The sequence below is a fragment of the Solenopsis invicta genome, chromosome 1 (assembly GCF_016802725.1).
Source record: "Solenopsis invicta isolate M01_SB chromosome 1, UNIL_Sinv_3.0, whole genome shotgun sequence".
Classification (NCBI taxonomy): domain Eukaryota; kingdom Metazoa; phylum Arthropoda; class Insecta; order Hymenoptera; family Formicidae; genus Solenopsis; species Solenopsis invicta.
The window spans coordinates 13,924,279-13,938,712 of NC_052664.1; the positions used below are offsets into that span (position 1 = coordinate 13,924,279).

The following is a 14,434-nucleotide window of genomic DNA, read 5'->3' on the forward strand; positions in this document are numbered from 1 at the left end:
TGTATTCGTCGTTATTATAAACAATGCATCATTAATTTTCATTTTCCTTATATAATAATTTTTAAATATTATTTTATTATTAATAATAAGATATTAAAATAAACTGTAAAATAGATTATTTAAAGATTAGAACATATTGTTATTAAAATATTTTATACGTACTAAAATAATTTAAACTAAATAGCAATATCGTTCGTACTAGATGCTCAATTATAAATTCAAGAGTTGTACATTGTGAACATTCTCGAAACATTCTCTGTCAAGTAATTTTGGTTGCAAATGTAGACACTCACTTGAACATTGTCTGTACCGCAACAATTGTGTTACAATCAGCCAGGGTGTCCTCCTCGGCGGAATTGTTGAGTTCCTTGTTTACGACTACGACATTCTCTGCCAAAGTGATACCAGCCCGAAGAAGATCGTCTAAGCAGTCAATAGAGCCGCGCATCCAGTAGACTAACGGAAAATAGGACACTGCGTCGAGAAACGCGATTTCCGGTTTTCTCTCCAGCAAAAGGATGATCGGATTCAATGATGTTTTCGACCTGGCAAAAGTTCCTGTTTGTTAATTGATTTCTTCTCATATTTATCGTTGACTAATCCCTTTTATCCTAATGCGATTATCCTTTATTAATAGCACGAAATATTTAACAATATTTAACGTAAAATAGCATGTTTTGTAATTGTAACTTATCATTCTTGAAATCATATGTAAATTTATTGAAAATATTATTAAATATTTTAAATTTTACGATGATAAATTACAATTTCAAATATTATTAAATATTTTAAATAAATAATTCCTCTTTTCAAAATGTTTATAAAAATGTATTTAAATTTGTAAAATACATTTTGTATTAAAAATACAAAATGTCAATGGTTTCATGCCAAGAGAATTGATAATTAAGTGGTAATTAGGTAATTAAAAAGCGATGATAATCGCAAAACAATGTAGATAATAAAATTTCTGCTTATCACATAAAATCAAATTTATAAAATTGATTGGACAGTATAAATTACATTTATTAGTAAATGATCATATATTACAGCATTGATGTAATAAATACCTAAAATGTGCCCTCAACGGTATTATAAAGTTATAAATTCCATTGCTAGCGTAATCCGCTGCTAGTATAATGGTCTTATTTTGCCAATTGTACTCTTTGGCGTTTCTATAGCTGCAATGCTGACACACCTAATAAGAAAAAAACGGCAAAAAATATCGTAAGTATTAAAAATCAATACAATTCCGTTCATTTTACGGTCTAACTTCCTAAAGAAAGCTTGCAGAACCATACCTGAGCCAGCTGAAGGCAACAGAGTGGTTTTTTCTCTTTAAGAAGATAGCACAAGGTCGGTGAGACTCCAATAAAGGGTGAAACTGGCGGAAATCCCTTGACGATCCTGCAACATTGTTAAAATGTGATTATTTCGGCCCAAAGCCTCTGGACGTAACGCTAGATTTCGACACCGTGAGCCTTTTATTAACAAATGTCACCTGGGAACAACAAGTAATAATACGACTATTTGGGAAGACGTTGATATAATAATAGAGCTTGAGCGAGCAGACAATTTTTTTTCTTAAGACAAATTAAAATCAAGTTAAATTTTTGTTATGATTTATTATTAGATTTAAACGTATACAAATGCACGAAGGCTTTTCTAGAAAAATATACGTCGAAAAAATATGTTGCTTTTCGTGAAGAGCCATGGAGAAGAGCTCGGCTCTCTCGAATGTTATTTACCGATTCTCAGCTCCTTGAAAGCCGGAGGTAAGTCGTTTGAAAAAGATGAAAGGGTGCAAGTCGTTTTACATTATACTCTCGGATTTCGTGAGTATCTTCGCGTCACGCGATCCAAACTGTAAATAATGTTCAATATTGGGATAGTGCTGTGCCTGACCGGGAGCATTTATCACGCTCATGATGCTATTAAGTTCATAAATTATATCTTAAAGCAATTATGTTAAAAATGTTCTGAAGTTTTTTACGACAAAATTAATAATGTTTAAAATATAAGCTTTGGTGAAGTAGAATTTTCTTATATATTTTTAGTCATAAATTTATTTTTAAAGTAACACAACAAGATTAAAATTATTTATGATTTGAATTTAACTAATATGTTATTAATTGTATCTTATTGCAGATTTGATATTATTTAATTTTAATTTTTATTATGTAATTTATGTTTTGTAATTAAGCATTTAAAATAGATATTGATAATAACGTAAATTTATACTGCGTTTATTTATACTGCTCCATTATTGAAAAAAAAACTACATATAACATGAATATTATATAATTACGGAAATTTATTAGAAACATATTCTTGAAGTTGAAACACTTATCTTCGATATATACTTACGACGTCGACATCTCTTCAACGAGCAAATCTCTAAGTTTATATGAAACGTACTATATACATAAACTATGTTGTTAATTGTAATGAATGTAAACAAAAATACAAAAAAATAAGATATATTTTAATAAATAAGTAAGCAAATTAAATGGAGACGTGTGTAAAAGCGTAAAACAAGAGACTCACCCTTTGAAGCTGTTGGACGAAAGTCGTGCGCGGCAAGACGGCAGTGCACAAGGACGATGCAAGAAGGAAGACATCGAAAACATCCATGAGGACATATAAGGTGTCAGGCAGGACAGCATCGAGCAGCAATTCAACGGCACCGTCCGGTGCCGTTAGTGAAACAGGCATCGAGAGACATTGAGACAGGATACATTGACCATTGATTTGCACGATTATACTTAAACGATTAAAGATGAATAAACATCAGTGCGTCAAAACATTCGCCCTGCGCGTAAAACGATCCGATCTACCGTGTTCGGTTTTTCACGTTTTTCAAAAATAGAAAAAATATATAAAATCATAGAAAATAAAAAATCTATAGATGGATCTATCTTTGAGGATCCTACTTCGAAGCTCTATATTATTTATCAAAAACATTCCAGATATCTTTTTTCTATATAAAAATATCAGAGATCATACTGCTAGCTATATGGGCATAGCACTAATGCTACTTGAGACTAGCAGAGGAAATAAAGCAATATTTTGTTTGTTATAAAATATTTTAGAAAGATATCGCGTATTTCTCATTTGGATAGCAGAGAAGAAAAAGATACTAAATATTAAATTATCAAAAATTTTTTTTTATATCAAAGAAATAAGATAAAATAAAAATTAGAAGATTAGAACTAATTATATTATTAATTTTATGTAATTTTTTATACAAAATTTAAAATAAAATTTAATCGCTGAGATATTCAAAACTAAATATTCAATCTTTCTAGTGAAATAGCCTAGATATAAAATTATACAAACGGAATAGATTTAATGTTCTTTGTAATAAATTCATAGGTCATGATTGTTTAATAAAAAAAAAAAAAAAATTTTAATTCAAAATGCCTTATCGATTATAGCTAGATCTTACAATTAGTGCTAATTGTTAATCTCATTGTTAATCTTTACTGTGTGATTTTCTATAGTTTTCCAAGTTCACAAAACTACGCATAAAAAATTGTAAACTTGAAAAGATATATAAAATCATACATATCAGCACTAAAATCTAGCTGCGGCCGATAATGCATTTCATGTTTATATTGTGTCTTCACATATCGGTCAAAGTTCTCTATTAAATTAAATTAATTTTATTAATGCAAATATAATGCAACGTTTCTGTTTTATTATATATTTTAGGATTTTTTATCCTAAAAATAATTTATAATTTGCGTTATAAAATATATAAAATATTATATGTTAAATACACATACATAAAATATAATATTTGCTCAAAAAATCTTAAATTAAGATTTTAATAATACATTATACAATTTTTATTATGCAATAAATTACTCTTTAAAATTTCATATTCAAATTAAGAATAGAATAATATTTAGTATATTAGTTACAGCCATTTCTGCTTGTTATATAACAGTTAGAGGGATGAAAATATAGATCGTTTTACTACACTGACGACCCTTGCGCCCACGTGAACACTAAGCTTGTTGATGAGATCATGATGGTGTTGAGAACATGTAAGATAAAGAAGAAAGCATATCGCGAAGAGCTGGGGTATACATGGTACATGTTCGTATGACTCCCGGAATATACCTACGTAAGTACCCTCTTATTCGATGACACAGAATGAACGATACAATGGCTCCTGACGGATTCGCGTTTTAGCGCTAATGACCTCATTAAATTAAAAACGTGTCGAGCTATATGGTGGTTTTTAAGAAAGGCACGGGTGACCTCGTCTCAAGTGTAACCTATGTTGAAACCTTTTTTCCACGATAATGCAAAATGAAATATTGTCTATCAAAAATTGGTTAACAAAAATGTTACTTTACATTACTTTAATAAAAATTATACGTATTAAAGTTTAAGTTAAAAAAAAGTAAAACAAAATTTTTTAATATATAAAATATTTTACAGTTGTCATTCTCTTTCTTATTGATTTCAAGACAATTCCGGTAAAGTGAGAGAAATCCGATTCAAGACAGATAAATAAGCTTTTAAATACTGAGAATTAATTTATACGCGAATGCATACGCAGAAAAATAAAAAGAATGTTGATATGTGTGATAAAATGTATAAAAATTGTATCCAGAAAGTAAATTGCTTAAAAGTATATTCTTTTAATCGATTTGAATACTTTATAAATTTTTTTTAATTTTTTTTAAGAAGTTCATATAAACTTTTTTTTAAATATACTAAGACGTATATAAATTAAGAAATACATATAAGATTAAATAATATTAAAACTAAATTATTATAATAATTAAATGATTATTTGTTCATAAATATCAATTTGTAAAATTTGAACTTTTTTTTTTTGCATTGTCTTTAGATATGTTATCTAGTGTGCGAATACAAAAGTATAAAATACATACAATATGCATAGATATAAGTGATACATTTTTGATGCACATAAACAGAAATTTGATGCACAAGACCGCATCATGCAGGTGCGACGAGATAAAGTGCGAGATGGTCCTCGAATGTCCCCAGAGGATTTTGTAATTGTGCTTGAAATCGATATTTTCATAACGTATAATAAACAATTTAGAAGAAGAGAAAAAAAGACACAAATATTTCTGCTAATAATTTTCTCTACTCGATTTACTTCTCTATTTTCGATAAGCTACTCTTCGTGCTGCAATTGTCAAGAAATGCTGTCATAATATCTCCACGGATCCTTGGATGTAATATGTTACAATGTAAAAAATGAAAGAAAGACAAAAATGTACTTACGCGATCTTTTCGCTTGGCGATCTCCAAGGAACATCATCATCCATTTCATCCTCCGACTCGTCAGCCTCGTGATCCAAGGATTCTTGACCAGGCAAATGTAATGTCGAACTGGTTAACATGTCTGGTACCGGTAAAATACTGGGCCTCCGGCTTCCTAAAATATTGCAAACAGAAAGACTTTCTCTCTTCTTCCTTTTTTTTACTAGTATGTGGATTATTAATATTTTTATTTATTTAAAGTTTATATGCACTTTTATTATAATTCTAAAGAAACTATATCTTGATGTATATTAGTATACCAAATATTGATTAAAATAATTTGATATTTCTTTGCAAAAATTTAAACAGTAATATTACTTTATAAATATTTCATATTAAAATTATAATTTTTTATATTACTTATAATATAATAAATGGTAACCTAATTTTAATTTAATAAATAATTATCTATCGAATTAAAATTTAATGACATAAATTAATAGCCAGACACTTATATTCTTCAGTCACTTACAAAAACATTTTGTATAAAAAATAACAACTTTTATTTGTATATTTGTATACATAATTTTATTTGCTGTTTTATTAAAAATTTAAAAATTATTTATAAGAAAAGTATTCAATTATGTTTGAAGAAAAGAAATTTGTATAAAAATTAAAATTTTTAATTTTTAGCGTGCTAAAATACTGTAAAATATAATTGAATAAAGACATTTGAAAGAGTATTTATTATATTTTAGAGAAGTTTTATTTCAACAAATGTTTATTACAAACAAACTTGTATAATACATAATTTATGTAATTTATCTCATCATATTAACTTAAAATGAAGAAGGAGGATATCAGCCAAATTAAATCAATGGATAACTCCAAATTTCATTAGAATTGTATAAATACTGATGTATAATACAGACAGTAAAAAGCGTTAGTTATATTTATTTGTATGAATTTTGAAGTTACTGGAAGTATTAGTTGTTAGAAGTGCCTCAGATTAGTATACTTTATATACGCAAAGATCTGTCAAATGTAAGAACAGTAATTTTAATGAAATTTTGTTGAATATAATTTTGAATAATTTTGAACTATCAATTTCATTGGCGTTGTTAGTTAAAATCTAGGTCATAAATTTAGCGGATTATTTAGGGAAATAAAATAAATTTTTACAAAAATGTGATCGGTATCTAATAACAAATTTTTTTTTTAATTTGTGCTTTCCTGTACTTTTTGAAGAGTATAAAGAGAACAGAAATAAAATTAATCTTTTTTGCCAATTGTGTGGAAATTAATTTTAACTGCATTAAGCGATTAATGGATAAAACTGACCTCTCCTTTGCGTTAGAATTTCTGGACTAAGCAGATTCGGATTTGGATCAAGAGATCGTGGCACGTCAAGATGATTTCCCGTGATTGGTGTTTGTGGCGTTGATCCTCCCTCTTTTAAGCATTGCCTCGAGTCCCCGAATCCGATGGGATCGAGATAAGTCGCTGTAACATATAAGATTGCCCGCGATAAGTGATTCTCTAGTATTGAGATTGATCCTCATAATATGCAACGATTCTACAAAGTGGCGGATAAGTCTTACGAAGAAATATCGTCGTAATAACCAATAAATATGAATAAGAGAGATATATAATGTTACTAAGAAATAAAAAGTAAGAGAAATAATTCACTGTATTGAGGAAAGAAATACTACCTCGTCTGGCTATTTTATGTATGTTTTTCGTTCTACGTAAGTAATTGTATGTTTAAGTATTCTTTCAATATCAAGTATTTAGTATAACTTACATATCACGTATCATATAACTGCGTATTTTATGTCTATGTAGTAATAATGTAATGAGAATTAATAGCAATATATACATTGTTTCCAAAAACAAATATCTTGTCGTGAGTAGTAATTGTTTAGCATCAAAGGCAATTTAATTTTGCCATTAATGCTAAACAATTACCATTGCCATTAAAACTCATGATGCTAAACAATTACTTGTTTACCATTGCATTTCTCGACAAATTTCTTCTATAGTTTGAAATTTATTATTAATAATGCACCAATTATTTTGATAAAATTAAAAACATAATAAATAAAATGTTAAAAGATAAAGTTCACTCATTAACTAAAAACTAGCACTCTTTTTCTCATAATTTACAACCCTTAATATAATTAAACATCGTTAAGATTATATTTATAGTTCAAGATTATTAATTGATATTCAATATCGCGGTTTCTACTGCATATTTCATATAAACTATTATTTCTACAATGATCTATTCTTGCAGGAATTTTTCTATTTTAATTCATGTATATTCGTGTTTTTGAATGCGAGTAATAATATACGAAACTATTCTTTAATTCGTATCAGCCATATTGCAACCGAGATTAACTTGAATGCCAAATGTAGTGGAGCGTGCAATATTTTGCATTATAGCTTCCACTGATTCCTATTCAGAAACTGCACTTATTGAGGGTTGTTGACGAATGCTGAATAGCGCATGAACAGTATATCCACGCAGATTACACATAAAGCGACGTGCAAGCATAAACCACGTCAAGAAAGGCACGAATGAAAAGGAAGGAATCGTTCGACGTTTCGGTCGGTTAATCTTCAACCAACACTATAAAGAATGTATACAGTATATATATATATATTTAATCGCATATATATATATATACTGTATATATATATATATATATATATATATATATATATATAGTATATATATATATATTTAATCGCACATGTGATCCAATATGCATTATCTCGATTCTTCCACGTAATTTCGCTTTATAGTAGAATAGCATGGTGCATGAAATTGATATGATTTAAAGCAACTTTGTTAACAAAAGTGTTTTATTTTATCATTGAATTATCTCAATAAAAATAATAATTGTATAACTTTATAATTATTTTATTTATAACAGATGTTAAATATTAGATTTATCTATTAATAAAAGATTTTCATTAGAAAATGTTTATTTTATAATGTGTAAGTCTTTATGAAGAATGAATAAAAGCACTAATATTTAAAAAAGTCATATATTTTAAATTATTGTAATTTTTTAACCAAATAAATTTTTTTATAAATTTATATTACAAAACTGTCGTCGTTCCTCCCTTCTCTAATAACAGTGCTCGCTATTTTATTAGTTATTACTGCGTCTCTACATTTATAGCTGTTAAGCATTGTGTCTTATGTATGTGTACGTGTATGTTTGTTGTCATGAGATATGAACATTTAACAAGTACCTACGTACAAACGTTATAGACAACCTTCTAAGTAATGTTTCATGACGTCTGTTAGTGCAACGAATAAAAGTGCTAAAAAAAGATACAAACTTAAGAAACTATAAAATATTTGTATGTTTATCAATTGTGATCAAGTGTTTATTTTCAATAAACTATATTAATTCTTTGTATCGAGCAGTTGCACTTTGAAGTCTTTTTGCTTAAAAGCTTTGGTTTTAGCAATGTAATGATTTTAATAATTCTAAAAGAATCAATTCAAAATAAATATACTCAAAGAGCTAAACAAATAAATATTAAATAATATATACGAAATAAATAATAAATTTAAGTTTCATTATAGACATCAATCAGGCTTAAACAAATCATATAAAATTTTTTAAATCAGTACATGAAACTAATATTATAATTTGTTTAAAATTAGATTTTCCAGACCTTTCATGAGTCTAATCAGCCCAATTCAGGAATTAATTATAAAATTAATCTATACTACATCTACACTAAAATTTCCCAAAATTCTGAGTATCGAATCTCTTAAAAAGCGCAATTTGATTAGATATCATACTTTCTAAAGTGAAATAAGAGAGAAGTAAAAAATTGAAGAAGAAAAAGAAGAAGCATAGCGCATGCGACACTCACGGTGGACATTGGATGCGAGTAAGTTGTAGTGTTGGGTTGGTATGGGCGTGCTAGGGAGGACCTGCAAAATAACCTGCGGTGGCAACGGGGCCCTGTGATCATGGGGACCGTTCGACCAGTCCTGTGCACGGGGCCCCGTGCAGGTCTCCTCTCTGCAGAGTGTTTCGCTTGTCAGCGCAATGTTACAACTGTTGGAAAATCGTCGGTGCGCGTCGGCACCGTTGCTGATTGCTGTACCGTTCCCGTCGCCGCCACCGGTGCAGCTGGTCGATATCGTCGTGGTAGTCGTCGTCGTTGTCGTCGCCAATGTTGCCCCTGTGGAATTCATGGTCGCCGTTATAGCGTTGGTCGTCGGGGTGCTCGTTGTTGACTCGTTATTCGCAGACATCGCGTCTGTCTTCGTCTCGACGATCACCTGCGTTCCTTCGCCAATGATACCCTGATTATTCGCAACCACGAATGCGGAATTTTCCTCCTTGGTGATGCTCATGTAGTAGCAAGTATCGGTCTTCTTCATTATATGGCGTGGCCCTATGTATAAAAGTACACCATTGGTGCACGAATGTAGCAGCCTTTCATTCTGTATTTAGTAAAGAACTAATCAAATTAATTAAACTCCGCTATTCTGTTCTGTTGAATTTATTTGACCCAAAATATATTATTTCTTACTTGACCCAAACAATATGATAGTATGAAAACATAAAAAGAAATATTCTGTTCCTCTATTATTTTTTTTAAATTTCTAATTATTTATTATCCTTAATTCTTCCGCTTATAATTAATTATTTTTTTAGATTACTATATAAATTATATATTAATAAAAAAATATATATATATATAATCTAAACGCGTAATTAATTTTTATAACAAGTTTACGAACATAATGCAATATATGCATATAATGCAATAAATAAAAAATTATATAAATTAAAACAAAATATAAAATCTAAGTTTTAAAATCACTTTTTATTAAAAATTTCTTCTTATTCAGTTTTTATTTTATTCGAGAAATAAAGAGTTGGAAAAAAACATCAAAGAAAGACTCTAAAAGACACCGGTAATGTGTCGCGAGATTACCAGGATTCAACAGGATAGTGTCTTCGTAAAATTCCGGAAGTTCCGCCGGTCTGACTGCGACAAGCGCGACCCCGTATTTCCGGTGGCTGTGGAAGGACGCGTAGGTGAAGGATTTTCCCTCGTATTCCCCGAAAAAGCGAGAGTCACCGAGAATTATGTGATAAATCTCGTTGCCGGAACATTTACCATACAGTCTGTGCCATTCTTCCTGTGACTGTTGACCTTCTCTGTGGAGAGGAAGATTTCATGTTCAGAATATTTCCGTCTTTATGCGATACTTATACAATGTGTAATATTCACGATGTATAACTACGCAAAGTACAGTTACTGAATATTATATATTTCGTTGCATATTATTTTGTTATGCGTTATATAAATAAATTATAGCATTTAATAAAATTTTATAATCCCGTACACATGTAATTTCATAATATACTCGTACATTTTGTGTGATACATTAGAAATGAAAATTAATTTTCATATTAAATATCTAAAGATTAAATAAATATGTATTAAGTGCAGAAACAGTCTACGTGACTTTACACGCTACGTGCACGTATGGCTATCGTATAGTTAAAATAGTATATATTCTATGAGACATTTTGAACAGCACTTACTGTCCTCTGGATGTGTGTAGCAATAGAGTAACCAATGTCGATGCGCCGGGACACGTGCAATTATTTGCCAAAAGGGCGTATTTAAATTCATCCTCGCATACCACGTGCTCCGCGAATTTCACGTGGAGTTTGTTTTCCGGACGGAAGATTTGAACATATTGAGGAACGTTGGGCGCAAAATCTTTCACAGCCCACGATCTATAATTGTCAAATTTAGTTTTTTTTTGTGAGATTTAAACGTGTTTTCAAGCAGAAATCATAAGAGTAAAAATATTTATTTAAAATAAATTATCCAGCATAACTCTATTACTGTTAAATATAGGGAGAAGAATTAAAAAAAAAATACATTTAAATATATGTCTTTTTAATTGTATATAAACTATCTTCATCAAATAACATAGCTTTGCTATTCTTTGAATAAAAATTTTAACACTAAAATACATTTGAGATTTACTTTATTTTATTTTATTTTATCTACGAATCTTTTACTAATCTGGGATTTAATTAGAACCATTGACCAGAAAGCTGATATCTTAAGGTGCTCGCTTACAAGTTAACTGCGCTTTACAACTGAATTTGAAAGTAAAGGAAGTTAAGTGATTAAGGTCAACAGGGCAGCTTAACTTCTATTTAAACTCCGAAGTAAAACTTAAATGAAAAATGTCCGAGATTCGCGAAATAGATCGTTAGGAATAATGTTATGATTGCTATGTTTAATCCTCGTAACGTGAAACTTTATTATGAAAAAAGAAAAGCGATAGGAAGATTGAATTTACAACGGCGATTATAAGCTTCGTTAACGAAGCTTGTACTCAATGGTTTTCACTGATTGCTTTACCTGAGTATCGTGTGCTCATCAGCAGCGGTTTTGTCAGCATAATTTCTCGCTGCCAACACGAAACAAGCTTCCGCCTCGTTCATCCTGGCTCTCGCAAGATCGCCATCCTTTAGACACGAGCCCTGTATATAGATCACCCTCTGTGCCCAGATCGGCACTTGCAGGATCATCCGCATTGTGGTATCGAGTTCCATCGGTGACAAAAGCACCACATAATAGTCCTACTCGTATTCAAATCATTTCCAATCATAAAAAATAATGAAATAAATAAAAGCATGTAAGAGCGTAAGAAGAAAATTATATAGTACAATTAATTCGTGCTCTCCGTTTTTCCTTAAGTACTTAAGCACGGATTTTTATAAATGCAAAGAATATAATCAATGCACTTATTTTTATTTGCAATTATTTCTTATAAAAGAACGAAATTAAAATTGTTATTTTCGTAATAATTGTAGTCTTTATTATCTTATTTAGCAATAATCTTCGTAGACCGCGTTGTACTCGTGACTAAAATTAAGCTCGACGGCACGTTTAAAAATTAACTACCCTCCGACTATTTTAACTATGATAAACTGAGAGCTTGATAAAAAGAATTTTTACGAAATCACAAGTCGCCTTGAACATCATAAAATATCCAAGGCACGTAATTCGTTCATCGCCTAACCTGCAGCAAGGGATGGGCGTAAAACTCATTTAGAAAGTCCATAATGGTGTCGGCTTGTAGCGTCGTACTGCAGACTACCACGTGCTTCTCACTTTGCGCTCTGTGTGACGAATACGAGCCGCCTAGCTTCTGTCGCTCCATCCACGTGAAAGCTAACTGTTCGAACTGTAATCAATACGAGATTATGAAATCTAATATACCCGCGTAAACCGACATGAGTCGAGACAGGAAATTGCATTGTTCTATTCGGATTTGTAAAATCAATAGACTATAATATTCTTAAAAGTGTTATATTAATAATAAAAATAAAATTATGCAATTGATATTTAACTATGCACACTCATAGAAACTATTTAGACATATCGATAATATTGATAAAACAAAAAAAAGTTTTCTTTATTCTTATAATTTCTTTTTCGAAACTTTATCGTGGGATTTTTTAATATTTTTAAAATATAAAATTGATGCTTTATTTTGTATTTTAGATATATATTTTATAATTATAAAATATAAATTCTATATTTTTTTTGTAAATAAAAATTGTCATGTCATATACAGTTAAATTAGATTTTATATACGCATTATACTGATTAGTATATTATTGAAATCTTTATAAATGTAAAGTTTTTGCGTAAAAATTTATGTGAAAAAATTTTTTTAAATGCATTAAAATTTTTAATAAATACAAAGATTGTAATTATTTTAATACTTTGCATGAATCAATGTAGTAGCATATCGTTCATCACAATTTTGTGTACTTTTACTTGCAAATTTTTAATTATCTCATCAATTTTTATTCTCATCAAATTTCGTCTTTTAAGAACTAATAGGATAAGATTGTATCTCTTCTAAAAAAATACGGGTTTTCGTTTTTTTACCGTGTCTATGGTATCTCGACAACGATGCGACTCTATTGTCCAAAATCGAATTTAATCGAATGCGGAAACGCAAAGGACAGACATGAAGAGAGGGAGAGTTGACACATCGTGTTGACCTATACAAATTGGCACATATCTCGTGTGCGATTGGCAGGCAATCTGACAGACAAATTACAGCGATTGACGAGGCTTTCCGTGTTGAGCGCTGCGCAATCAGTCGACGCCGATAGACAATGAGTAGGCACGAGTTGCTCTTGTCGCTTTGTGCAATTAATAATATTCTTTGGTCGATCGAATCCTCATTAAGCGCAAAATTAATTCACCGATTAAATCGGATTCCAATATTTGACTTTCTGCGATTGTTTTATACTTTTCTTTCTATATCATATAAATCGCTCAACAGTTTCAGCACATCTTATATTATTTTCGCTAAAAATTTCATTTTTTGTACATATAATATGGAATTATGATATACTTTTATTTTCGATTATATACGAAAGTATTCAATATATACGATTACAAATTACTGATACGAAACAAATAATTTATAAACAAAAATTAAAAATATAAATTTCTCAAATGGATAATATCGTATAATCATTAGAAGAAAAATCCATATCATTTTTATTAATTTATAACTGGTTTATAACTACAATTTGCACAAAGACTTATGTTTAATTGCTCACTTTTTGCAAGAATATTCATATATCGTTTTTTTATTGTTAAGGCATGTTCCACTTAATGTTCGCAACGTGCATGGAATTATTTCATCCTTTTTGTTTGTCAAATATTAAACAAGGACAAATAATACTCGCGATCGTTGCAAGCGTTAAATGGAACGCGCCCTTAGTCGCCCATTATATTCACATGTTCATCAGTATCTAGGGAAATTTTACATCAATTTTTTTAACTTTATATATTATATATAAAAAATAAAATTGATAAAAATATAGATATGCTAAAGTTTTTGAACGATAATGTATTTCCATAAATTTTTTAAAGATTGTAAACATTGTTTTACTTTTTATTACGTTCAAAGAAGCTTTCACTAGTAAGATTGTAATATACATACGTGTATAAAGTTACACAGAAGATATCCCCAAAGAAGCACGATTTTTCATATAATGCACGATATATAACATGATATGAAGTAATATTCGCGAATAACATAGCTAACGAGACTTTGACGTATAATAATGTGAAAGGTTCAGGC

The 14,434-nt window shown here is 29.6% G+C and overlaps 1 protein-coding gene across 14 annotated transcripts in view; it reads right to left on the reverse strand.

Moving 5' to 3' along the window:
- The window catches only part of LOC105194352 (potassium channel subfamily T member 2), a 255,391-nt gene that overhangs the window by 12,888 nt on the left and 228,069 nt on the right, over nt 1-14,434 (reverse strand). For 11 of the 14 annotated variants that reach the window (XM_026137908.2, XM_026137907.2, XM_026137902.2 and 8 more), the window contains 11 exons: nt 12,344-12,508; nt 11,680-11,900; nt 10,842-11,039; nt 10,225-10,451; nt 9,148-9,678; nt 6,589-6,750; nt 5,269-5,422; nt 2,545-2,553; nt 1,299-1,404; nt 1,068-1,195; nt 294-545 (listed from right to left, as the gene is read on the reverse strand). In XM_026137908.2, coding sequence (XP_025993693.1) covers nt 294-545; nt 1,068-1,195; nt 1,299-1,404; nt 2,545-2,553; nt 5,269-5,422; nt 6,589-6,750; nt 9,148-9,678; nt 10,225-10,451; nt 10,842-11,039; nt 11,680-11,900; nt 12,344-12,508 — 2,153 coding nt within the window. The remainder of the gene's footprint in view (nt 1-293; nt 546-1,067; nt 1,196-1,298; nt 1,405-2,544; nt 2,554-5,268; nt 5,423-6,588; nt 6,751-9,147; nt 9,679-10,224; nt 10,452-10,841; nt 11,040-11,679; nt 11,901-12,343; nt 12,509-14,434) is intronic. The other 3 variants (XM_026137906.2, XM_026137903.2, XM_026137911.2) reach the window with 2 other exon arrangements.